The sequence below is a fragment of the Oncorhynchus mykiss genome, chromosome 20 (genome assembly GCF_057628025.1).
Source record: "Oncorhynchus mykiss isolate SJ-2025 chromosome 20, ASM5762802v1, whole genome shotgun sequence".
NCBI classification, from domain to species: Eukaryota; Metazoa; Chordata; class Actinopteri; order Salmoniformes; family Salmonidae; genus Oncorhynchus; species Oncorhynchus mykiss.
The window spans coordinates 50,981,231-51,007,385 of record NC_143041.1 but is presented as its reverse complement, the minus strand read 5'-3'; the positions used below and the strand labels follow the sequence as shown (position 1 = coordinate 51,007,385).

At 42.2% G+C, this 26,155-nt stretch overlaps 1 protein-coding gene and 1 pseudogene across 8 annotated transcripts in view; one reads left to right on the top strand and one right to left on the bottom strand.

Moving 5' to 3' along the window:
- Positions 1-1,719: 1,719 nt before the first annotated feature.
- Positions 1,720-19,787, bottom strand: tsnax (translin-associated factor X). 7 transcript variants are annotated; one of them, XM_021576664.3, is made up of 8 exons: positions 19,706-19,787; positions 15,381-15,476; positions 13,460-13,574; positions 8,238-8,368; positions 4,407-4,516; positions 2,886-3,044; positions 2,488-2,553; positions 1,720-2,388 (listed from the first exon to the last, which is right to left on the bottom strand). In XM_021576664.3, exons 2-8 carry the CDS (start codon positions 15,454-15,456, stop codon positions 2,230-2,232), a joined length of 816 nt encoding a protein of 271 aa, XP_021432339.1. In that variant the 5' UTR covers positions 15,457-15,476; positions 19,706-19,787; the 3' UTR covers positions 1,720-2,229. The 7 variants fall into 7 exon arrangements, with proteins under 7 accessions (XP_021432339.1, XP_021432338.1, XP_021432337.2 ...); XM_021576663.3 differs by having other exon boundaries at positions 19,638-19,785; XM_021576662.3 differs by having other exon boundaries at positions 19,338-19,776.
- Positions 19,788-24,010: 4,223 nt separating this feature from the next.
- LOC110499608 (egl nine homolog 1-like) overlaps positions 24,011-26,155 on the top strand; it is a 153,610-nt pseudogene continuing 151,465 nt past the window's right edge. The window contains exon 1 of the transcript XR_016489265.1: positions 24,011-25,027. The product of XR_016489265.1 is annotated as an egl nine homolog 1-like (transcript). The remainder of the gene's footprint in view (positions 25,028-26,155) is intronic.

Sequence of the window (26,155 nt, the reverse complement as noted above, 5' to 3'; positions counted from 1 at the left end):
AGTCTCAGAGCAATTCGTATTGTTCTGTACTTAAATTGGTTAAGGTTAGGAGTTAGGTTAAAGGGTTAAGGTTAGTGTAAGAGGAAGGGTTAGCTGAAAGGCTTAAGGTTAGGGGTAGCTAACATGCTAAGTATTTGCAAAGTAGCAAAAAAGTAGTAAGTAGTTGAAAAGTTGCTAATTAGCTAAAATACTAAGGTAGCCCGTGATGAGATTCAAACACTAAACGTTCTCATTATCCTTTCATATCTGCGTAAAAACTGTTAAATGTAACTAAATGTACTTTTTTAAAATTAATCTATGTAATCCCCCAAAATACTTATTTATCATGACAGCGACATAAACAATAACTAGTAATGTTGCATACTCCAAGAAAGGTCAAAATAGTTCTACATTGCTGAGGTGCAGTCACTTTAAAGAAACAAGTTTAAGTACACAGTACAAATATGATAAAAATATGAAATGTTTTATATAATGTTTTTCTATTCAACAAACCTATATGAATAAGGCTTGACATGACTTACAGTTGAAGTCGGAAGTTTACATAAACTTATGTTGGAGTCATTAAAACTAGTTTTTCAACCACTCCACAAATTTCTTGTTAACAAACTATAGTTTTAGCAAATCGGTTAGGACATCTATTTTGTGCATGACACAAGTCATTTTTCCATTAATTGTTTACAGACAGATTATTTCACTTATAATTCACTGTATCACAATTCCAGTGGGTCAGAAGTTTACATACACTAACTTGACTGTGCATTTTAACAGCTGGGAAAATTCCAGAAAATGATGTCATGGCTTTACCTAAAGTCTACTTTAGACCCCCAGACAGGTGTAAAGTCTACTTTAGACTCCCAGACAGGTGTAGTCTACTTTAGATTACCAGACAGGTGTAAAGCCTACTTTAGATTACCAGACTGATGTAAAGTCTATTTTAGATTACCAGACAGGTGTAAAGGCTACTTTAGATTATCAGACTGATGTAAAGTCTACTTTAGATTACCAGACAGGTGTAAAGTCTACTTTAGATTATCAGACTGATGTAAAGTCTACTTTAGACCCCCAGACAGGTGTAGTCTACTTTAGATTACCAGACAGGTGTAAAGTCTACTTTAGATTATCAGACTGATGTAAAGTCTACTTTAGACCCCCAGACAGGTGTAGTCTACTTTAGATTACCAGACAGGTGTAAAGTCTACTTTAGATTAAAAGACAGGTGTAAAGTCTACTTTAGATTACCAGACAGGTGTAAAGCCTACTTTAGATTACCAGACAGGTGTAAAGCCTACTTTAGATTACCAAACAGGTGTAAAGTCTACTTTAGATTACCAGACAGGTGTAAAGTCTACTTTAGATTACCAGACAGGTGTAAAGTCTACTTTAGATTACCAGACAGGTGTAAAGTCTACTTTAGATTACCAGACAGGTGTAAAGTCTACTTTAGATTACCAGACAGGTGTAAAGCCTACTTTAGACTCCCAGACAGGTGTAAAGCCTACTTTAGATTACCAGACAGGTGTAAAGCCTACTTTAGATTACCAGACAGGTGTAAAGTCTACTTTAGACTCCCAGACAGGTGTGAAGTCTACTTTAGACTCCCAGACAGGTGTAAAGCCTACTTTAGATTACCAGACAGGTGTAAAGTCTACTTTAGACTTTAGATAGTGATAGAGGAGAGACCCAGCCTCACACACACAATAATGCCTGAGAGTGTCATCATCACAACACATTTTGAACTTTATTGAAAAATACTAAATTAAGAGTGACATTTTACATGCTATAACTTAACGACCTTCAGATTGGGATTGACCGTTTGGCACAGCAGAGATTGTGACGACACTGATCCGATTCAGAACAAACAGCAATGAACAATGTTTGGAATGAAACAACAGTTGACACCAAATACCATAACAAACGCATTATCCAGACCAACATCAGATGTCACCACAGAACAATAACAAACCAGGGTATAACGTTGTGGAACTTTCAGATAGAAATGTACTTTGTAGAACAAACATGCCTCTTGAACATCCAGAAAAAGGAATCATCATATCTTTATAGATTTCTATCTGCAAAGTTCCACAACATTTTGCCTACTGAACATGACCCTGACTGCGTAACAGGGCTCGGGGTGAAGTTTCCCCTAGGTACAGACCACGCCCATCATTTAACCCTACCCCTTTCCAGATCATTACACCCCACCTCCACCATTAAACCCCACCCCCATCGCTAGGCCATTCCTTCGTCCTGGTCCATCATGGCTGTCCTGCTGGAGAAGACGTCAGCCAGCATGTGTTTGGGGATCTCTGACCCCCGCACCTTCAGGGTATAGCAGGCATCCTCCACCTTGGACAGGCTCTGTCTCAGCGTGTGGAGCTTCTTACTGACCTGGGATAGATCAATTCATTAAATTAGCCAATCAATCAATCACAAAATGTACTGCCCCAGCCACCCACACACAGACAGAGTGAGCAGCTTCTTACTGACCTCATAAGGACCAGTGTTACCGATGTAGGAGAAACCATCGTGGATCTGACGCAGGAACATGGACACCTGGGATTGAGCAATCAGATGGATTGATAAAGCACTTTCTACATGAGGAGTTGTCACAGTGTTTTACAGTGACAACAATATCTAGATCCAGTCTGTCTGTCAGACAGCCTTTTTACATCAGTAGTTGTCTGTGATTTTACATCAGTAGTTGTCTGTGTTTTTACAGTGACGAGGCTTACAAAAGTCTGGTAACTTTACCAAAATTCCCAGAAATCCTTCTTGGATTATTCCTGGATTTCATGCTTATTCCCTCCCGAGTCTGGGAATACTCTAACAGGAATTTCTGAAAAAAATAAATTGCAATCCTAACACAGATACAGGAATATGCTGACCTGGAAGGGCGTGTCCATGTCCCCGTTCCCCACGCTACTGATACACATCCTCATCAGCTCACCTGTCAGGTCGGCCACGCCCAACAGGTAGTCTGTAGGGGTCACCTGAAAGGTCAGCACTTGGGGGGTTCCCATTGGCTGCTGGCTCTCTGGGGTGTCCTATAGGTCAGAGGTGAGTCACGGTTAGTTAGTGACTATACTTTCACATTCCTCATCATTATTCTGTCAGTAGTACCATGCAGTCTGTCGTCCCTGAGGAACACTATGATACACTGACTGACTGTAGAGAGGAAAGAGCAAGCAGCAGATCATCTTCATATTGACAAACTTGGCTAAATACACAATAACTTGGCTATATACACAATAGCTTGGCTAAATACACAATAACTTGGCTATATACATAATAACTTGGCTAAATACACAATAACTTGGCTGTATACACAATAACTTGGCTAACTGTACAATAACTTGGCTATATACACAATAACTTGGCTAGATACACAATAACTTGGCTAGATACACAATAACCTGGCTATATACACAATAACTTGGCTAGATACACAATAACTTGGCTAGATACACAATAACTTGGCTATATACACAATAACTTGGCTAAATGCACAATAACTTGGGCTCCCAAGTGGCACAGCGATCTAAGGCACTCCATCTCAGTGCTTGAGGCGTCACTACAGACACCTTGGTTCGATTACAGGCTGTATCACAACCGGCCTTGATTGGGAGTCCCATTGGGCAGCGCACAATTGACCCAACGTCGTCCGGGTTTGGCCAGTGTAGGCCGTCTTGGTCAATAAGAATTTGTTCTTAACAGACTTGCTAAGTTAAATAAAGGTGAAATATATTATAAACATTTTTATTTTTTTTACTCAAAAGTAGTCTTTATTCTCGCTCAAAAAACGTATGTGTTTTATTTGTCAAATTGTCATGTTTAGTTTCTAAATGTCTGCGCAAGAGTGACGGTTTCCCGCGAGAGAGTAACGGTGAATGTGATTGTATGTTAATTATTTGACAAGGCTACTCGTATTTGACATTGTGTTGTTATTTCTCTGAGCACTAGATGGTTTCATTTTTATTTGTTTTGGGCTACTCAGGCGAGAAAGAAAACTCACCCAAATGTATAGCCTCATTGGAAAATATAAATAAACTGTTTGAATTTGTATTTTATTTTAAAGAAAACCCCTTGAATGAGTGTTCTAAAACTATTGACCTGTAGTGTATCTCCACCAGAAGGACATATACAGTTATCATAATTTACAATGACTTAGCCCAAGTAGTTGCTAAATCCGGGTTGACCGTTGGCAGTAATGTGTCAACCATATCTAGACACTATATCAGGTTATTGGTATGCAGCTAGCATACTATGATTCATTATAATGTTCATGGTTCTTCCATGTCTATTCACTCAGTGCATGTGTCTCAATGTTCTTCTCTCTGATATAAGGGTCAGCTAATATCAAGAATTGTGATATGATCCAGTCCACCTTTAGTGTAGCATGTTCATACCTCAGGCTCCTTGACGAAGACAAGCTTGGTGTTAATCTCCTCCAGGCTGATGAGAGTACGATGTCTGATGAAGTGATGGAACGACACAGCCTCCACGTACTCCTGGATACCTGAGGGAGGGAGGGAACAATGATCATTGACTACATAACATGTATCCACCTGAACACACCCACTGACTCATGACTGTCCATCCCTGGCTAGACTAAACAGAATATGACATCAAAAGGTTCTAGAGTCTGAAGCAAGCAGGCCTCTAAACAGGAACTACAACATGATCATTAACCTTGGAACAGAACCGTTACCAGAACCACAGAGGAATGACATGATGAATAACATTTAAACGATACCTGAAGGAAAGGCTGAGGGAAGCCCACTGGAACGAGCTGAGAGGGGAAACGATACCTGAAGGAAAGGCTGAGGGAAGCCCATTGGAACGAGCTGAGGGGAAACGATACCTGAAGGAAAAGCTGAGGGAAGCCCATTGGAACGAGCTGAGGGGAAACGATACCTGAAGGAAAGGCTGAGGGAAGCCCATTGGAACGAGCTGAGAGGGGAAACGATACCTGAAGGAAAGTCTTCTGTCCCTAATTATAAACAAGTTATAATCAAATAGGCATTGATTAAATGTTCAATATCCTCACCCACGTGGAAATTCTATAAGAGTAATATATACAGTGCCTTGTGAAAGTATTCGGCCCCCTTGAACTTTGCGACCTTTTGCCACATTTCAGGCTTCAAACATAAAGATATAAAACTGTATTTTTTTGTGAAGAATCAACAACAAGTGGGACACAATCATGAAGTGGAACGACATTTATTGGATATTTCAAACTTTTTTAACAAATCAAAAACTGAAAAATTGGGCGTGCAAAATTATTCAGCCCCCTTAAGTTAATACTTTGTAGCGCCACCTTTTGCTGCGATTACAGCTGTAAGTCGCTTGGGGTATGTCTCTATCAGTTTTGCACATCGAGAGACTGAATTTTTTTCCCATTCCTCCTTGCAAAACAGCTCGAGCTCAGTGAGGTTGGATGGAGAGCATTTGTGAACAGCAGTTTTCGGTTCTTTCCACAGATTCTCGATTGGATTCAGGTCTGGACTTTGACTTGGCCATTCTAACACCTGGATATGTTTATTTTTGAACCATTCCATTGTAGATTTTGCTTTATGTTTTGGATCATTGTCTTGTTGGAAGACAAATCTCAGTCCCAGTCTCAGGTCTTTTGCAGACTCCATCAGGTTTTCTTCCAGAATGGTCCTGTATTTGGCTCCATCCATCTTCCCATCAATTTTAACCATCTTCCCTGTCCCTGCTGAAGAAAAGCAGGCCCAAACCATGATGCTGCCACCACCATGTTTGACAGTGGGCATGGTGTGTTCAGGGTGATGAGCTGTGTTGCTTTTATGCCAAACATAACGTTTTGCATTGTTGCCAAAAAGTTCAATTTTGGTTTCATCTGACCAGAGCACCTTCTTCCACATGTTTGCTGTGTCTCCCAGGTGGCTTGTGGCAAACTTTAAACGACACTTTTTATGGATATCTTTAAGAAATGGCTTTCTTCTTGCCACTCTTCCATAAAGGCCAGATTTGTGCAATATACGACTGATTGTTGTCCTATGGACAGTCTCCCACCTCAGCTGTAGATCTCTGCAGTTCATCCAGAGTGATCATGGGCCTCTTGGCTGCATCTCTGATCAGTCTTCTCCTTGTATGAGCTGAAAGTTTAGAGGGACGACCAGGTCTTGGTAGATTTGCAGTGGTCTGATACTCCTTCCATTTCAATATTATTGCACAGTGCTCCTTGGGATGTTTAAAGCTTGGGGAATCTTTTTGTATCCAAATCCGGCTTTAAACTTCTTCACAACAGTATCTCGGACCTGCCTGGTGTGTTCCTTGTTCTTCATGATGCTCTCTGCGCTTTTAACGGACCTCTGAGACTATCACAGTGCAGGTGCATTCATACGGAGACTTGATTACACACAGGTGGATTGTATTTATCATCATTAGTCATTTAGGTCAACATTGGATCATTCAGAGATCCTCACTGAACTTCTGGAGAGAGTTTGCTGCACTGAAAGTAAAGGGGCTGAATAATTTTGCACGCCAAATTTTTCAGCTTTTGATATGTTAAAAAAGTTTGAAATATCCAATAAATGTCGTTCCACTTCATGATTGTGTCCCACTTGTTGTTGATTCTTCACAAAAAAATACAGTTTTATATCTTTATGTTTGAAGCCTGAAATGTGGCAAAAGGTCGCAAAGTTCAAGGGGGCCGAATACTTTCGCAAGGCACTGTATATGCCAATTATGTGATGATCCGACCGCATTCTGTCCCCTATCAACACTTATTTTTAACTTCTGGCAGTGGGAATGACATAAGAAAGTAGTCAAGATGGCTTGAATGAGCCTCCACCATGTCTATCTAGTATCAGCTACATTTATGCCTTTACTAGACTATGGGTATATTTTATATATGAATGTTTCCGCTCAGTGTTTGAGATCAATTGACACCATTTACCATGGCACTTTGATATTTATTTTAAACTGCAAAACCCTTACACACCACTGCACTTTATATACCAGGGTTGGCTGGCCTTCTCTTGTCACACGTAGGCTCAGTCACTGGTATATTTTTATTTACAAAGCCATTTTGGGTTTACTACCTTTTTATTTGTGCATTTTTATTGTTCAGAAATGTGGTGGGTACTCTCTTCGTTCGCTGGACTTTATCCTGCTAACTGTTCCAAATGTCCGAACTGAATTTGGTAAAAGGGCTTTTATGTCCTCTGCGCCACCGTCTTGGAACGCCTTACAAAATACTTTTAAACTGGAAGAACTTGTCCCGATTGGTGTTTTTAAATCACTGATGAATGATCTTGAGACTGATTCCCTGACCTGTCAATGTTTTTAATTAGCTGTTTTTGATTTTGTTATACTCTTGTGAATTATATGGTTTTTACCAGATTACTTGTAGTTTTTCATGTTGTTTGTCTGTAATTGTTGTAATGACTTGGTGCTGATTGCCTTCACAGTCCATAATAATAGAGTCTTGATGGTAGGTTTCATAAATAATTATATACACTGCCGGTCAAACATATTTTAGTGATTGTAGTGGGTGTGTCTATATCATATTGTAGTGGGTGTGTCTATATCATATTGTAGTGGGTGTGTCTATATCATATTGTAGTGGGTGTGTCTATATCATATTGTTGTGGGTGTGTCTATATCATATTGTAGTGGGTGTGTCTATATCATATTGTAGTGGGTGTGTCTATATCATATTGTAGTGGGTGTGTCTATATAATATTGTAGTGGGTGTGTCTATATCATATTGTTGTGGGTGTGTCCATATCATATTGTAGTGGGTGTGTCTATATCATATTGTAGTGGGTGTGTCTATATCATATTGTAGTGGGTGTGTCTATATCATATTGTTGTGGGTGTGTCTATATCATATTGTAGTGGGTGTCTCTATATCATATTGTAGTGGGTGTGTCTATCATATTGTAGTGGGTGTGTCTATATCATATTGTAGTGGGTGTGTCTATATCATATTGTAGTGGGTGTGTCTATATTATATTGTAGTGGGTGTGTCTATATCATATTGTAGTGGGTGTGTCTATATCATATTGTAGTGGGTGTGTCTATATTATATTGTAGTGGGTGTGTCTATATCATATTGTAGTGGGTGTGTCCTTCTCATATTGTAGTGGGTGTGTCTATATCGTATTGAGTCTGGTCTTCATTCACAAAATCAGGAGGTTAACTGGAAACCGGAGGACTGCGTGTCCTGCCGTTGTATCCTCTTGTGTCCGTCCGTTCGTCCGTACCTGGTGTGAAGGCTCTATGGAACTGGTGCAGGTCCTCTCCTCTGAGCTCCTCAGCAATCATTCTGATGTTCAGTCTCACTCCATCCAGCTTCAGATCAGCTTCTGTGAGGACCTCCTCCACATCTGGGACACTGCAGGGAGAATACATTCACATCAGGCTAGTCGACCTACTGTTAGGACAATACATTCACATCAGGCTAGTCCATCTACTGTTAGGACAATACATTCACATCAGGCTAGTCCATCTACTGTTAGGACAATACATTCACATCAGGATAGTCCATCTACTGTTAGGACAATACATTCACATCAGGATAGTCCATCTACTGTTAGGACAATACATTCACATCAGGATAGTCCATCTACTGTTAGGACAATACATTCACATCAGGATAGTCCATCTACTGTTAGGACAATACATTCACATCAGGATAGTCCATCTACTGTTAGGACAATACATTCACATCAGGATAGTCCATCTACTGTTGGGACAATACATTCACATCAGGCTAGTCGACCTACTGGTGGGTTCTTATAGGATGGACATGACATTTAAAGGAGCAACTTGCAGAAATCACTCCGCCATTTCCTGCTTGCTAAAATTCTAATAGTTTGCCAAATTTCAGGTTGTGACAAAACAAGCAAGTATAGTGTAGAGAATCATTGTACCATCTAAACCGCTGTGAAATATATATTCTATAAGCAAAAATATTTTATTTTCAGCTGTTTGATGCTGGTGTACAAAACCGAAAGTAAATACACATGGTTAGTAGATGTTATTGGTCACATACACATGGTTAGTAGATGGTAATGGTCACATGGTTAGCAGATGTTACTGGTCACATACACATGGTTATCAGATGTTAATGGTCACATGGTTATCAGATGTTAATGGTCACATACACATGGTTAGTAGATGTTAATGGTCACATACACATGGTTAGCAGATGTTAATGGTCACATGGTTAGCAGATGTTAATGGTCACATACACATGGTTAGTAGATGTTAATTGTCACATGGTTAGCAGATGTTAATGGTCATATACACATGGTTAGCAGATGTTACTGGTCACATACACATGGTTATCAGATGTTACTGGTCACATGGTTAGCAGATGTTATTGGTCACATACACATGGTTATCAGATGTTATTGGTCACATACACATGGTTAGCAGATGTTACTGGTCACATACACATGGTTATCAGATGTTATTGGTCACATACACATGGTTAGCAGATGTTACTGGTCACATACACATGGTTAGCAGATGTTACTGGTCACATGGTTAGCAGATGTTATTGGTCACATACACATGGTTAGCAGATGTTATTGGTCACATACACATGGTTAGCAGATGTTAATGGTCACATACACATGGTTAGCAGATGTTAATGGTCACATGGTTATCAGATGTTATTGGTCACATACACATGGTTAGCAGATGTTATTGGTCACATACACATGGTTAGCAGATGTTATTGGTCACATACACATGGTTAGCAGATGTTATTGGTCACATACACATGGTTAGAATATGTTAATGGTCACATACACATGGTTAGCAGATGTTAATGGTTACATACACATGGTTAGCAGATGTTATTGGTCACATACACATGGTTAGTAGATGTTAATGGTCACATACACATGGTTATCAGATGTTATTGGTCACATACACATGGTTATCAGATGTTAATGGTCACATACACATGGTTATCAGATGTTAATGGTCACATGGTTATCAGATGTTAATGGTCACATGCACATGGTTATCAGATGTTAATGGTCACATGGTTATCAGATGTTAATGGTCACATGCACATGGTTATCAGATGTTAATGGTCACATACACATGGTTAGCAGATGTTAATGGTCACATACACATGGTTAGCAGATGTTAATGGTCACATACACATGGTTAGCAGACGTTAATGGTCACATGGTTAGTAGATGTTAATGGTCACATGGTTAGCAGATGTTAATGGTCACATACACATGGTTAGTAGATGTTAATGGTCACATGGTAATCAGATGTTAATGGTCACATACACATGGTTAGCAGATGTTAATGGTCACATGGTAATCAGATGTTAATGGTCACATGGTTAGCAGATGTTAATGGTCACATACACATGGTTAGTAGATGTTAATGGTCACATACACATGGTTAGTAGATGTTAATGGTCACATACACATGGTTAGCAGATGTTACTGGTCACATACACATGGTTAGCAGATGTTAATGGTCACATACACATGGTTAGCAGATGTTAATGGTTACATACACATGGTTAGCAGATGTTAATGCGAGTGTAGCGAAATGCTTGTGCTTCTAGTTCCAACCGTGCAGTAATATCTAACAAGTAATCTAACAATTTCACAACAAATACCTTATACACACAAGTGTAAAGGAATGAATAAGAATATGAACATAAAAATATATGAATGAGCAATGGCCGAACGGCATAGGCAAGTAGATGCAGTAGATGGTATCGAGTACAGTATATACATATGAGAGGAGTAATGTAGGGTATGTAAACAAAGTGGCATAGTTTAAAGTGGCTAGTGATACATGTATTACATAAAGATGCAGTAGATGATATAGAGTACAGTATATACATATGAGATGAGTAATGTAGGGTATGTAAAAATTATATTGTTTAAACAATGGCATAGTTTAAAGTGGCTAGTGATACATTTATTACATCCAATTTTTCCAATATTAAAGTGGCTAGAGATTTGAGTCAGTATGTGGGCAGCAGCCACTCAATGTTAGTGGTGGCTGTTTAACAGTCTGATGTCCTTGAGATAGAAGCTGTTAATACTTCCGGCGCCGACAGAGATGGCCGCCTCGCTTCGCGTTCCTAGGAAACTATGCAGTTTTTTGTTTTTTTACGTGTTATTTCTTACATTGGTACCCCAGGTCATCTTAGGTTTCATTACATACAGTCGAGAAGAACTACTGAACATAAGAGCAGCGTCAACTCACCATCAGTACGACCAAGAATATGACTTTCGCGAAGCGGATCCTGTGTTCTGCCTTTCACCCAGGACAACGGAATGGATCCCAGCCGGCGACCCAAAAAAACGACTTCGTAAAAAGGGGAAACGAAGCGGTCTTCTGGTTAGACTCCGGAGACAGGCACATTGTGCACCACTCCCTAGCATTCTCGTCGCCAATGTCCAGTCTCTTGACAACAAGGTTGATGAAATCCGAGCAAGGGTAGCATTCCAGAGGGACATCAGAGACTGTAACGTTCTTTGCTTCACGGAAACATGGCTCACTGGAGAGACGCTATCGGAGTCGGTGCAGCCAGCTGGTTTCTCCACGCATCGCGCCGACAGAAACAAACATCTTTCTGGTAAGAAGAGGGGCGGAGGCGTATGCTTCATGGTTAACGTGACGTGGTGTGGCCACAACAACATACAGGAACTCAAGTCCTTCTGTTCACCTGATTTAGAATTCCTCACAATCAAATGTCGACCGCATTATCTACCATGGGAATTCTCTTCGATTATAATCACAGCCGTATATATTCCCCCCCAAGCAGACACATCGATGGCTCTGAACGAACTTTGCAAACTGGAATCCATATATCCGGAGGCTGCATTCATTGTAGCTGGGGATTTTAACGAGGCTAATCTGAAAACAAGACTCCCTAAATTTTATCAGCATATTGATTGCGCAACAAGGGCTGGAAAAACCTTGGATCATTGCTATTCCAACTTCCGTGACGCATATAAGGCCCTGCCCCGCTCTCCTTTCAGAAAAGCTGACCACAACTCCATTTTATTGATCCCTGCCTACAGACAGAAACTAAAACAAGAAGCTCCCGCGCTGAGGTCTGTTCAACGCTGGTCCGACCAATCTGATTCCACACTCCAAGACTGCTTCCATCACGTGGACAGGGATATGTTTTGTATTGCGTCAGACAACAACATTGACGAATACGCTGATTCGGTGAGCGAGTTCATTAGAACTTGCGTTGAAGATGTTGTTCCCATAGCAACGATTAAAACATTCCCAAACCAGAAACCGTGGATTGATGGCAGCATTCGCGTGAAACTGAAAGCGCGAACCACTGCTTTTAATCAGGGCAAGGTGACCGGAAACATGACCGAATACAAAACAGTGTAACTATTCCCTCCGCAAGGCAATCAAACAAGCTAAGCGTCAGTATAGATACAAAGTGGAATCTCAATTCAACAGCTCAGACACAAGAGGCATGTGGCAGGGTCTACAGTCAATCACGGATTACAAAAAGAAAACCAGCCCCATCAAGGACCAGGATGTCTTGCTCCCAGGCAGACTAAATAACTTTTTTGCCCGCTTTGAGGACAATACAGTGCCACTGACACGGCCCGCAATTAAAACATGCGGACTCTCCTTCACTGCAGCCGACGTGAGGAAAACATTTAAACGTGTCAACCCTCGCAAGGCTGCAGGCTCAGACGGCATCCCCAGCCGCGCCCTCAGAGCATGCGCAGACCAGCTGGCTGGTGTGTTTACGGACATATTCAATCAATCCCTATCCCAGTCTGTTGTTCCCACATGCTTCAAGAGGGCCACCATTGTTCCTGTTCCCAAGAAAGCTAAGGTAACTGAGCTAAACGACTACCGCCCCGTAGCACTCATTTCCGTCATCATGAAGTGCTTTGAGAGACTAGTCAAGGACCATATCACCTCCACCCTACCTGACACCCTAGACTCTCCAATTTGCTTACCGCCCAAATAGGTCCACAGACGATGCAATCTCAACCACACTGCACACTGCCCTAACCCATCTGGACAAGAGGAATACCTATGTGAGAATGCTGTTCATTGACTACAGCTCGGTATTTAACACCATAGTACCATCCAAGCTCGTCATCAAGCTCGAGACCCTGGGTCTCGACCCCGCCCTGTGCAACTGGGTACTGAACTTCCTGACGGGCCGCCCCCAGGTGGTGAGGGTAGGCAACAACATCTCCACCCCGCTGATCCTCAACACTGGGGCCCCACAAGGGTGCGTTCTGAGCCCTCTCCTGTACTCCCTGTTCACCCACGACTGCGTGACCATGCACCATGCAGAAAAATAAACCTAGATGATATTTAACACTGCATTTGAAAACCATTAGAAGTGGCCAACTATATGAGATTCCTTTTTTTCTTCCGCCTTGCTGCTGAGGACCCCCTTAAGGACCCTGGCAGACCACGTTTTGTAGTTCAGACAATTTACCTGGTGACTCTGTGCAGTAGAAATATTGTCCTCTTGCTTTCAATGGTGATGTCTCTGCTGAGTTTGACCAGGCGCTCATGCTTGTCATGTTTGGTGTCTAGCTCCTGCTGGAACACTGGCATGGAAGAAATATCTGATTAGTAGTCGATATAAGAATATTTTGAAGGTAAATACACAACGCAGAGGATGAGAGAGGACAAAAAACTAGAGTACTAATGGTCAATAGGGATTGGCCATTGGCCCAGTTGTACTGCAAGAACTTCTGATTGGTCAACCCAAGGCTAGGGTGGGGGGTTATAAATGGCATCATGTTCCTTAGTTCTGTGGAAAAAAGCTGAGGAGAGGGGAGACTGAATATCTACCTCCCAGCATAACATTTATGATTTGTCCTCTCTGAATAAACCTAATTTTCTCCCCCTGATTTGCTTTGGGGATTGTGTTACTGAAGAATAACAGAAACTGCTAACAGCTACATCTCTCTCTCTACCTACCACAACTATAATGTTATGATTAGTAGGCTGCATATCTCTCTCTACCTACCACAACTATAATGTTATGATTAGTAGGCTGCATCTCTCTCTCTACCTACCACAACTATAATGTTATGATTAGTAGGCTGCATCTCTCTCTCTACCTACCACAACTACAATGTTATGATTAGTAGGCTGCATCTCTCTCTCTACCTACCACAACTATAATGTTATGATTAGTAGGCTGCATCTCTCTCTACCTACCACAACTATAATGTTATGATTAGTAGGCTGCATCTCTCTCTCTACCTACCACAACTATAATGTTATGATTAGTAGTGAAGAGAGAGGGGAGGTGAAGAGGGGGAGAAAGAGGAGGTGAAGAGGGGGGAGGGGGAAGGAGTGAAGAGGGAGGAGGTGGAAGGAGTGAAGAGGAGAAGGAGGAGGTGAAGAGGGGGAGGGGGAAGGAGTGAAGAGGGAGGAGGTGGAAGGAGTGAAGAGGGGGAGAAGGAGGAGGTGAAGAGGGGGGAGGTGAAGAGGGGGAGAAAGAGGAGGTGAAGAGGGGGGAGGGGGGAGGGGGAAGGAGTGAAAAGGGAGGAGGTGGAAGGAGTGAAGAGGAGAAGGAGGAGGTGAAGAGGGTGAAGGGGGGAGAAGGAGGAGATTAAGTGGGAGGTGAAGAGGGGGAGGTGAAGAGAGAGGAGGTGAAGAGGGGCGAGGTGAAGTAGGAGGAGGTGAAGAGGGGGAGGTGAAGAGAGAGGAGGTGAAGAGGGGGGAGGTGAAGAGAGAGGAGGTGAAGAGGGGGGAGGTGAAGGGAGAGGAAGGGAAGAGGGGGGAGGTGAAGAGAGAGGAGATGAAGAGAGAGGAGGTGAAGAGAGAGGAGGTGAAGAGGGGCGAGGTGAAGTAGGAGGAGGTGAAGAGGGGGAGGTGAAGAGAGAGGAGGTGAAGAGGGGGGAGGTCAAGGGAGAGGAGGGGAAGAGGGGGGAGGTGAAGAGAGAGGAGGTGAAGAGAGAGGAGGTGAAGAGGGGGGAGGTGAAGGGGGAGAAGGAGGAGGTGAAGTGGGAGGAGGGGAAGAGGGGGAGGTGAAGAGAGAGGAGGTGAAGAGGGGCGAGGTGAAGTAGGAGGAGGTGAAGAGGGGGAGGTGAAGAGAGAGGAGGTGAAGAGGGGCGAGATGAAGTGGGAGGAGGTGAAGAGGGGGAGGTGAAGAGAGAGGAGGTGAAGAGAGAGGAGGTGAAGAGAGAGGAGGTGAAGAGGGGGGAGGTGAAGAGAGAGGAGGTGAAGAGGGGCGAGGTGAAGAGAGGAGGTGAAGAGAGAGGAGGTGAAGAGAGAGGAGGTGAATAGGGGCGAGGTGAAGAGAGAGGAGGTGAAGAGGGGTGAGGTGAAAAGATAGGGGGGGGAGTGTACTCTGGGCTGAATGTAAATTCAGGTACCACAGAAAATGATCTAGTAGATACCTTTGAATGCAGCCATCACAGGTGATGTCAGGTTAGCTCCTGTGTCACGGTCATCTGTTTTCTGACTTGTCTTCATCCTCCGGGGATACCCTTCACCTGAGGATGGGCGGGAGGTAGCCTAGTGGTTAGAGCGCACTGGTCTAGTAACCGAAAGGTTGCAAGATCGAAACCCCGAGCTGACAAGGTACAAATCTGTAGTTCTGCTCCTGAACAGGCAGTAAACCCACTGTTCCTAGGCCGTCATTGAAAATAATAACTTGTTCTTAACTGACTTGCCTAGTTAAATAAAAATACATAAAAAAGGAGACAGGGAGATTACAAATCAAATCAAAATCAAATGTAATTTGTCACATACACATGGTTAGCAGATGTTAATGCGAGTGTAGCGAAATGCTTGTGCTTCTAGTTCCGACAATGCAGTAATAACCAATGAGTAATCTAGCCTAACAATTCCAAAACTACTGTCTTATACACACAAGTGTAAAGGGATAAAGAATATGTACATAAAGATATATGAATGAGTGATGGTACAGAACGGCATAGGCAAGACGCAGTAGATGGTATAGTATATACAGTACAGTATATACAGTGGGGCAAAAAAGTATTTAGTCAGCCACCAATCGTGCAAGTTCTCCCACTTAAAAAGATGAGGGAGGCCTGTAATTTTCATCACTTCAACTACACTTCAACTATGACAGACAAAATTAGAAAAACAAATCCAGAAAATCACATTGTAGGATTTTTTATGAATTTATTTGCAAATTATGGTGGAAAATAAGTATTTGGTCACCTACAAACAAGCAAGATTTCTGGCTCTCACAGACCTGTAACTTCTTCTTTAAGAGGCTCCTCTGTCCTCCACTCGTTACCTGTATTAATGGCACCTGTTTGAACTTGTTATCAGTATAAAAGACACCTGTCAACAACCTCAAACAGTCACACTCCAAACTCCACTATGGCCAAGACCAAAGAGCTGTCAAAGGACACCAGAAACAAAATTGTAGACCTGCACCAGGCTGGGAAGACTGAATCTGCAATAGGTAAGTAGCTTGGTTTGAAGAAATCAACTGTGGGAGCAATTATTAGGAAATGGAAGACATACAAGACCACTGATAATCTCCCTCGATCTGGCGCTCCACGCAAGATCTCACCCCGTGGGGCAAAAATGATCACAAGAACGGTGAGCAAAAATCCCAGAACCACACGGGGGGACTTAGTGAATGACCTGCAGAGAGCTGGGACCAAAGTAACAAAGCCTACCATCAGTAACACACTACGCCGCCAGGGACTCAAATCATGCAGTGCCAGACGTGTCCCCCTGCTTAAGCCAGTACATGTCCAGGCCCGTCTGAAGTTTGCTAGAGAGCATTTGGATGATCCAGAAGAAGATTGGGAGAATGTCATATGGTCAGATGAAACCAAAACATAACTTTTAGGTAAAAACTAAACTTGTCATGTTTGGAGGACAAGAATGCTGAGTTGCATCCAAAGAACACCATACCTAATGTGAAGCATGGGGGTGGAAACATCATGCTTTGGGGCTGTTTTTCTAAAGGAAAGAATGAATGGGGCCATGTATCGTGAGATTTTGAGTGAAAACCTCCTTCCATCAGCAAGGGCATTGAAGATGAAACGTGGATGGGTCTTTCAGCATGACAATGATGCCAAACACACCGCCCGGACAACGAAGGAGTGGCTTCGTAAGAAGCATTTCAAGGTCCTGGAATGGCCTAGCCAGTCTCCAGATCTCAACCCCATAGAAAATCTTTGGAGGGAGTTGAAAGTCTGTGTTGCCCAATAACAGCCCCAAAACATCACTGCTCTAGAGGAGATCTGCATGGAGGAATGGGCCAAAATACCAGCAACAGCGTGTGAAAACCTTGTGAAGACTTACAGAAAACGTTTGACCTCTGTCATTGCCAACAAAGGCTATATAACAAAGTATTGAGATAAACTTTTGTTATTGACCAAATACTTATTTTCCACCATAATTTAGAAATAAATTCATAAAAAAATCCTACAATGTGATTTTCTGGATTTTGTCTGTCATAGTTGAAGTGTACCTATGATGAAAATTACAGGCCTCTCTCATCTTTTTTAGTGGGAGAACTTGCACAATTGGTGGCTGACTAAATACTTTTTTGCCCCACTGTAATTTGACATTTTTGTCTGCGTTGTCGTGACCGCTATTTCCGGTGGATTCCTGGGCATAACGCACCAAACTAACGGAGGTATTTGGATATAAAAAAATAACTTTATGGAACAAAAGGAACATTTGCTATCTAACTGGGAGTCTCGTGAGTGAAAACATCCGAAAATCATCAAAGGTAAACGGTTAATTTGATTGCTTTTCTGATTTTCGTGACCAAGCTTCCTGATGCTAAGTGGAAATAATGCTATGCTATCGATACGCTTGTATTGCTTTCGCTGTAAAGCATAATTTCAAAATCTGAGACTACAAGGTGATTAACAAAAGGCTAAGCAGTGTTTCAAAATATTTCACTAGTGATTTCATGAATATGAATATTTTCTAGTAATATTTTTTGACTGGTGCGCTATGCTATTCAGCGGTTGCTTATGACAATTATCCCGGAGCCGGGAGGGGTAGTTCTAAGAGGTTTTAAATGCAAGTAAAACTAAATGCATGCTCTTCAATCGATCGCTACCAGCACCTGCTCGCCCGTCCAGCATCACTATTCTGGACGGTTCTGACTTAGAATATGTGGACATCTACAAATACCTAGGTGTCTGGTTAGACTGTAAACTCTCCTTCCAGACTCACATTAAGCATCTCCAATCCAAAATTAAATCTAGAATCATCTTCCTATTTCGCAACAAAGCCTCTTTCACTCATGCTGCCAAACATACCCTTGTAAAACTGACTATCCTACCGATCCTTGACTTCGGTGATGTCATTTACAAAATAGCCTCCAACACTACTCAGCAAATTGGATGCAGTCTATGACAGTGCCATCCATTTTGTCACCAAAGCCCCATATACTACCCACCACTGCAACCTGTATGCTCTCGCTGGCTGGCCCTTGCTTCATACTCGTCGCCAAACCCACTGGAACCAGGTCATCTATAAGTCTTTGCTAGGTAAAGCCCCGCGTTGTCTCAGCTCACTGGTCACCATAGCAGCACCCATCCGTAGCACGTACTCCAGCAGGTATATTTAACTGGTCATCCCCAAAGCCAATTTCTCCTTTGGCCGCCTTTCCTTCCAGTTCTCTGCTGCCAATGACTGGAACAAACAGCAAAAATCACTGAAGCTGGAGACTCATATCTCCCTCACTAGCTTTTTATTTTTTTGCTGCTTTGCACCCCAGTATCTCTACTTGCACATTCATCTTCTGCACATCTATCACTCCAGTGTTTAATTGCTAAATTGTAATTATTTCGTCACTATGGCCTATTTATTGCCTTACTTCCCTTATCTTACCTCATTTGCACACGCTGTATATAGACTTTTTTCTATTCTGTTATTGACTTGTTCTCAACTTGCCTACCTGGTTAAATAAAGGTGAAATAAAAAAATTACAAATTAAATTCCCATTGAAAGTCTCCGCCTCTGAATATTCCCCAAACTGTGCAACCCTAGGTATGATAAAACATGTATTTTTAGTGCTCTAATTACGTTGGTAACCAGTTTATAATAGCAATAAGGCACCTTGGGGGTTTGTGGCATATAAGGACCATATATAATACCACGGCTAAGGGCTGTATCCAGGCACTTCGCATTGCGTCCTGCTGAAGAACAGCCCTTAGCCGTGGTATATTGGCCATATACCACACCTCCTTGGTCCTTATTACTTAAAAATACCACAGCTTTCAGCCAATCAGAATTCAGGGTTCAAACCACTAGGTTTATAATTTACATTATAAACGGTATTACAAAACATTTATTTTTACTGGTTTAATTACGTTGGTAACCAGTTTATATTAGCAATAAGGCACCTCGGTAGTTTGTTGTATTTGACCAATATTCCACGGCTAAGGGCTGTATCCAGGCACTCCGCGTTGCGTGATGCGTAAGAAAGTATATTGTCCATCTACCACACCCCATTGGGGCTTATTGCATAAATATAGCGAGTTTAGGCTTTATGGAACAAACGTGATTAGCTAGCTAGCTATGTGAATTCCACATGTGGAGCTGCATTGATGCGAAATTAGGAGTCCGCAGTTTTTGCCCCGTATCAAATCCAGAGCATTGCGACTATACACATCATACATCATGTTAATAATGAATTTGATTACCTTCCCGCTTGCTCATAACTTCTATATAATCGTATTATTGTACAAGAATATTCTTATTTTACAGTTACCTAGCTAGCAGCATTTGATTACAAACTGAAGTGACTGTTTATTTGTGATTGTGTGCAAGTTGAAGAAGCATGATACCGATGTAAATCGCCTTAACCATTAGAGTTATTTTGATTCATCAAATATATTTTCAGAAGAACAGAAGCATACTGGAAAAATACTGAAAAACTCTACACAATGTTTGCATTATTTTATATAATGTAGAATAGTAAACACAAAGCTTTGTTGTATTCGAATATTCCGGCATTCCTAGGGAAACCCCCTTCTTTTGGAGCGATGCATTCTGGGAAATGTAGTTTCTGGTAGACCAGCCGAGGTGTCCGTGATGATCCGTTTAAAAAAAAATGTATTTGTCAACTTTTGTTCAAAATAGATAGGCTACATAAGCATCATTACCATTTGCCTATAGCCTATGTAATAAATCAGCCTATAGCAAAGATTCCTCGGCTTTGTAATACTTAGGTTCAGACTACAGAGCACCAACATTACAAGGACAGTATTAATAGGCCAGAAATAACAGAATAATCCCTTATTTTTTGTTTTTATTTTATTTACCAGTCTATTTTAGTCTACATATCTGTTAAATAGTTAGTAGACGTACATAACAAAGCTGGGACTTTGTAACCTCTATTATTGGACAGATCAGATTCTCTCTCTCTCTCTCTCTCTCTCTCTCTCTCTCTCTCTCTCTCTCTCTCTCTCTCTCTCTCTCTCTCTCTCTCTCTCTCTCTATTCAATTTAAGGGCTTTATTGGCATGGGAAACATAATTACAATGAAAAAGCAAGTGAAATAGGTAATAAACAAAAGTGAAATAAACAATAAAAATGAACAGTAAACATTACTCTCACAACATTTCCAAAAGGATAAAGACATGTTAAATGTCATGTGATGTCTATATATATAGTGTTGTAACGACGTGCAAATAGTTAAAGTACAAAAGGGAAAATAAATCAACATAAATATAGGTTGTATTTACAATGGTGCTTGTTCTTCACTGGTTTCCCTTTTCTTGTGGCAACAGGGCACACATCTTGCTGCTGTGATGGCACACTGTGGTATTTCACCCAAAAGATATGGGAGTTTATCAAAATTGGGTTTGTTTTCAAATTCTTTGTGGATCTGTGTAATCTGAGGGAAATGCGTGTCTCTAATATGGTCATACATTTGGCAGGTTAGGAAGTGCAGTTCTGTCCCGAGGAAACCCGACTGTGTACGTGCCACGTGCCTGGTGCCGTCTTGGAGAGCTGCCGTGCCTCCTTGTGGGCTGCACTGAACAGGGAATATACAGTGGGGCAAAAAAGTATTTAGTCAGCCACCAATTGTGCAAGTTCTCCAACTTAAAAAGATGAGAGAGGCCTGTAATTTTCATCATAGGTACACTTCAACTATGACAGACAAAATGAGAAAAAAAAATCCAGAAAATCACATTGTAAAAAAATTATTAATTATTATTATTAAAAATTATTTCACCTTTATTTAACCAGGTAGGCTAGTTGAGAACAAGTTCTCATTTACAACTGCGACCTGGCCAAGATAAAGCATAGCAGTGTGAACAGACAACACAGAGTTACACATGGAGTACACAATTAACAAGTCAATAACACAGTAGAAAAAAAAGAGAGTCTATATACATTGTGTGCAAAAGGCATGAGGAGGTAGGCGAATAATTACAATTTTGCAGATTAACACTGGAGTGATAAATGATCAGATGGTCATGTACAGGTAGAGATATTGGTGTGCAAAAGAGCAGAAAAGTAAATAAATAAAAACAGTATGGGGATGAGGTAGGTAAAATTGGGTGGGCTATTTACCGATAGACTATGTACAGCTGCAGCGATCGGTTAGCTGCTCAGATAGCAGATGTTTGAAGTTGGTGAGGGAGATAAAAGTCTCCAACTTCAGCGATTTTTGCAATTCGTTCCAGTCACAGGCAGCAGAGAACTGGAACGAAAGGCGGCCAAATGAGGTGTTGGCTTTAGGGATGATCAGTGAGATACACCTGCTGGAGCGCGTGCTACGGGTGGGTGTTGCCATCGTGACCAGTGAACTGAGATAAGGCAGAGCTTTACCTAGTATGGACTTGTAGATGACCTGGAGCTAGTGGGTCTGGCGACGAATATGTAGCGAGGGCCAGCCGACTAGAGCATACAGGTCGCAGTGGTGGGTGGTATAAGGTGCTTTAGTGACAAAACGGATGGCACTGTGATAAACTGCATCCAGTTTGCTGAGTAGAGTGTTGGAAGCTATTTTGTAGATGACATCGCCGAAGTCGAGGATCGGTAGGATAGTCAGGTTTACTAGGGTAAGTTTGGCGGCGTGAGCGAAGGAGGCTTTGTTGCGGAATAGAAAGCCGACTCTACATTTGATTTTCAATTGGAGATGTTTGATATGAGTCTGGAAGGAGAGTTTACAGTCTAGCCAGACACCTAGGTACTTATAGATGTCCACATATTCAAGGTCGGAACCATCCAGGGTGGTGATGCTAGTCGGGCGTGCGGGTGCAGGCAGCGAACGGTTGAAAAGCATGCATTTGGTTTTACTAGCGTTTAAGAGCAGTTGGAGGCCACGGAAGGAGTGTTGTATGGCATTGAAGCTCGTTTGGAGGTTAGATAGCACAGTGTCCAAGGACGGGCCGGAAGTATACAGAATGGTGTCGTCTGCGTAGAGGTGGATCAGGGAATCGCCCGCAGCAAGAGCAACATCATTGATATATACAGAGAAAAGAGTCGGCCCGAGAATTGAACCCTGTGGCACCCCCATAGAGACTGCCAGAGGACCGGACAGCATGCCCTCCGATTTGACACACTGAACTCTGTCTGCAAAGTAGTTGGTGAACCAGGCAAGGCAGTCATCAGAAAAACCGAGGCTACTGAGTCTGCCGATAAGAATATGGTGATTGACAGAGTCGAAAGCCTTGGCAAGGTCGATGAAGACGGCTGCACAGTACTGTCTTTTATCGATGGCGGTTATGATATCGTTTAGTACCTTGAGCGTGGCTGAGGTGCACCCGTGACCGGCTCGGAAACCAGATTGCACAGCGGAGAAGGTACGGTGGGATTCGAGATGGTCAGTGACCTGTTTGTTGACTTGGCTTTCGAAGACCTTAGATAGGCAGGGCAGGATGGATATAGGTCTATAACAGTTTGGGTCCAGGGTGTCTCCCCCTTTGAAGAGGGGAGTCGTTAAATGTCGTCGTTAAATGTATTTACTTTCATTTATTTGTTCTATGCACAGCTAAATTTCAAAATGTCGAATTATGTTATGCACATTTTAATACCGAATGTAGGCCAATAAAAACAGAGAGGAGATTTTGAGGACATAATAAGGCTATTTTTGTAATGTCTTAGCACACTGAGGCAGGGATGCGGGGAGAAGAACCACGTTTATCAGATGTCATGGGTCAAGTGCAAGTACAGATGATCACATGTAGCATCACCCTCATGCACTCCAGGTAAGTTCATGTACATGACAGTTTTTGTATTCTCGGGCTAAGTCCAGAGGAAGAGGAAGAGGGAGACCCAACTCGAGGAAAAAAATGTGTCCCCCTCCAGCAGGTGGCGTTTTCTTGTTGTTTCACCCACCAAGCAAGGAGATTTTAAATTGATGTCAATGAGAGTTTCAAATTTGGTCAACAAAGAAATTAATGGCTTATTTGCTACGTGAGGTTTATTTTATCGATTAGAGGTTTCTTAATGCTTAAGTTGTTACGAGTGTACGGCTATAAGTAAGACACGTGACATCCCGGTAAAAAAAACACTTATAGTTACTGTTTGTATCATAACGGGTCGTGAATGGGAGTCCCATAGTGCGGCGCACAATTGGCTCAGCGCGGTCCGGGTTTGACCCGTGTAGGCCGTCATTGTAAACAATAATGTGTTCTTAACTGACTTGCCTTGTTAAATAAAGGTTTAAAAATATATATGTTGTCTCGAGATGGCTATGCATATTCATGACATGAGACTAGTAGCATAATACAGGCGGTTGACGTCAACAACCCGAATCGAATGTTAAAAAAATAATTTCAATAATGAGATGTATCCACCAATTCAAAGAAAGGAGAGACGGGAGCAAGACAGACTGCCGTGTCGCTTTGTGGACAACGATTGTTAGCGCAGAGGGACAGGTATCTTGTCAGTGTATCCATAATATTTGCAAAGCCTAACGTTTTGCAACTAAAACTAGAGTTTCTACTGGACACATTCAGGCTCCCCGCTGTCTTCCGTTGAAGAAACGTTTTGCTACGGAATGGCGTGATGAATAAGCCCCGGAGAGAGGGAGCGCGGAGCTGAATATACATACTGTCATCCGTGTTGGACACCGACGGGAACACACGGGGAAGGGCACCATGCGGGACAGATGGTTAGCGCCTCGCTACAAAACGACCCAGAGACTTGGATTTATCGATATGTTGGGCTCGAACGCACCGACTCTCTTATTAAAGTGTAATATAAAGTAAACAACAGAATACCTGTGATGAAATGATCGGGTCTTATGTCGTCGGGAGCTGGTTTTCGGGTTCACTCTGTGTGTATTACATCCACATTGGTCAGTGGAAGGACGCGTGTAAAGGATTAGATTTTAAGACCGTAACATTGGTGAACTTTACTTCCAACTGCACACATGGAGACTAAACATATGACTGTAGCCCAGACTACTCAGGACTTGGAGCGAGAAAGACAGTATTGTGAACTTTGTGGGGATATGGATAATCTTCTCAAGTGCGGCTTGTGTCGAAACTCGTTTTACTGCAGCAAGGAGCACCAGAAGCAGCACTGGAAAATGCACAAGGTGAATTGTAAAGGATCCGAGGCGAAGTCGCAGGTTTCAAAACGGAAACCTGCTGGACGTCAGGCACCGTGTCGGGGGATAGAGGGACAGACACTACCGCAACAAAACACCCGCACTGCATCTCGGAGTGGAGAGACTATAATGAAAGGGTTCATAACCAGCGCGGTGTCCTCAGTCTATAAGCCCGGCTGGTTGAATAACCATACCAAACCCTGCCGACAAACCACCACCCGATCCACGCCTCAGAAACTCGCCAGGGAGTACGTCGTCCCGTGTATGACTAAGCATGGGATATGTGTAGTTGACAACTTCATCGGCGGGGAAACGGAGCTGGCCATCCTGGAGGACGTTAAACGGTCAGTTGGTCAGTCAGAAAACGGACTCCACTAAAGACATTAGGGGGGATAAGATCACATGGATCGAGGGCCGAGAGTCCGGGTGTGAGAAGATCCGCTTCCTCATGAGCCATATAGATGATCTGGCCAGACATTGTAATGGTCAACGGGGGAACTTTACAATTCGTGGAAGGACTAAAGTAAGTAGCCAGGTTAAATACATTTAAACTTGGGTATAATCCTTGTCTTGGGCCATATTCAGGGTAGGCTGTCACTGTAACTAAGAATTTGTTCTTAACTGACTTGCCTAGTTAAATCCAGGTTACATGTGAAGTCCTAAAGACAAGGCTGTCTCCCAAATGGCACCCTGTTCCCTACATTAAGCCCTATGGATCCTGGTCAAAAGTAGTCCACTAGAAAATAGAGTGACATTTGGTTTGGACTATAGGTGTGGTTACAACAGCATGACTGTGGGATTACATTTATTACTAGTAATCAAAATGTCAGGAACATTTCTCCTGTTGAATGCTTCAGATATGTGCTGGGGCTTTCCATAGGCCATCATGTTACCTGTACACATCGTATAGTCGTAATATATCACTTTTTTGTGTGTTTGTGTGCATTTTGCATTTGCATTTGACTCCTGCATACTTTGTTGACTACAAACTTTCTTTACCCGACCGTGGGACAGACTGTTTGTTCCCACACTCGGGACTCTGACTCTCTATTGGTTACACAGACTTTTGGCCTCCCATCCTATTGTAACCACCTCTCGCCGGCTTTGTATTCATGTATACTGTAGGTAAGGGTAAAGGATAGATAATTGACAGTAACAGCAGTATACTGTAGGTAGGGGTAAAGGATAGATAATAGACAGTAACAGCAGTATACTGTAGGTAGGGGTAAAGGATAGATAATAGACAGTAACAGCAGTATACTGTAGGTAGGGGTAAAGGATAGATAATAGACAGTAACAGCAGTATACTGTAGGTAGGGGTAAAGGATAGATAATAGACAGTAACAGCAGTATACTGTAGGTAGGGGTAAAGGATAGATAATAGACAGTAACAGCAGTATGCTGTAGGTAGGGGTAAAGGATAGATAATAGACAGTAACATCAGTTTACTGTAGGTAGGGGTAAAGGATAGATAATAGACAGTAACATCAGTTTACTGTAGGTAGGGGTAAAGGATAAATAATAGACAGTAACAGCAGTATACTGTAGGTAGGGGTAAAGGATAGATAATAGACAGTAACAGCAGTATACTGTAGATAGGGGTAAAGGATAGATAATAGACAGTAACAGCAGCATACTGTAGGTAGGGGTA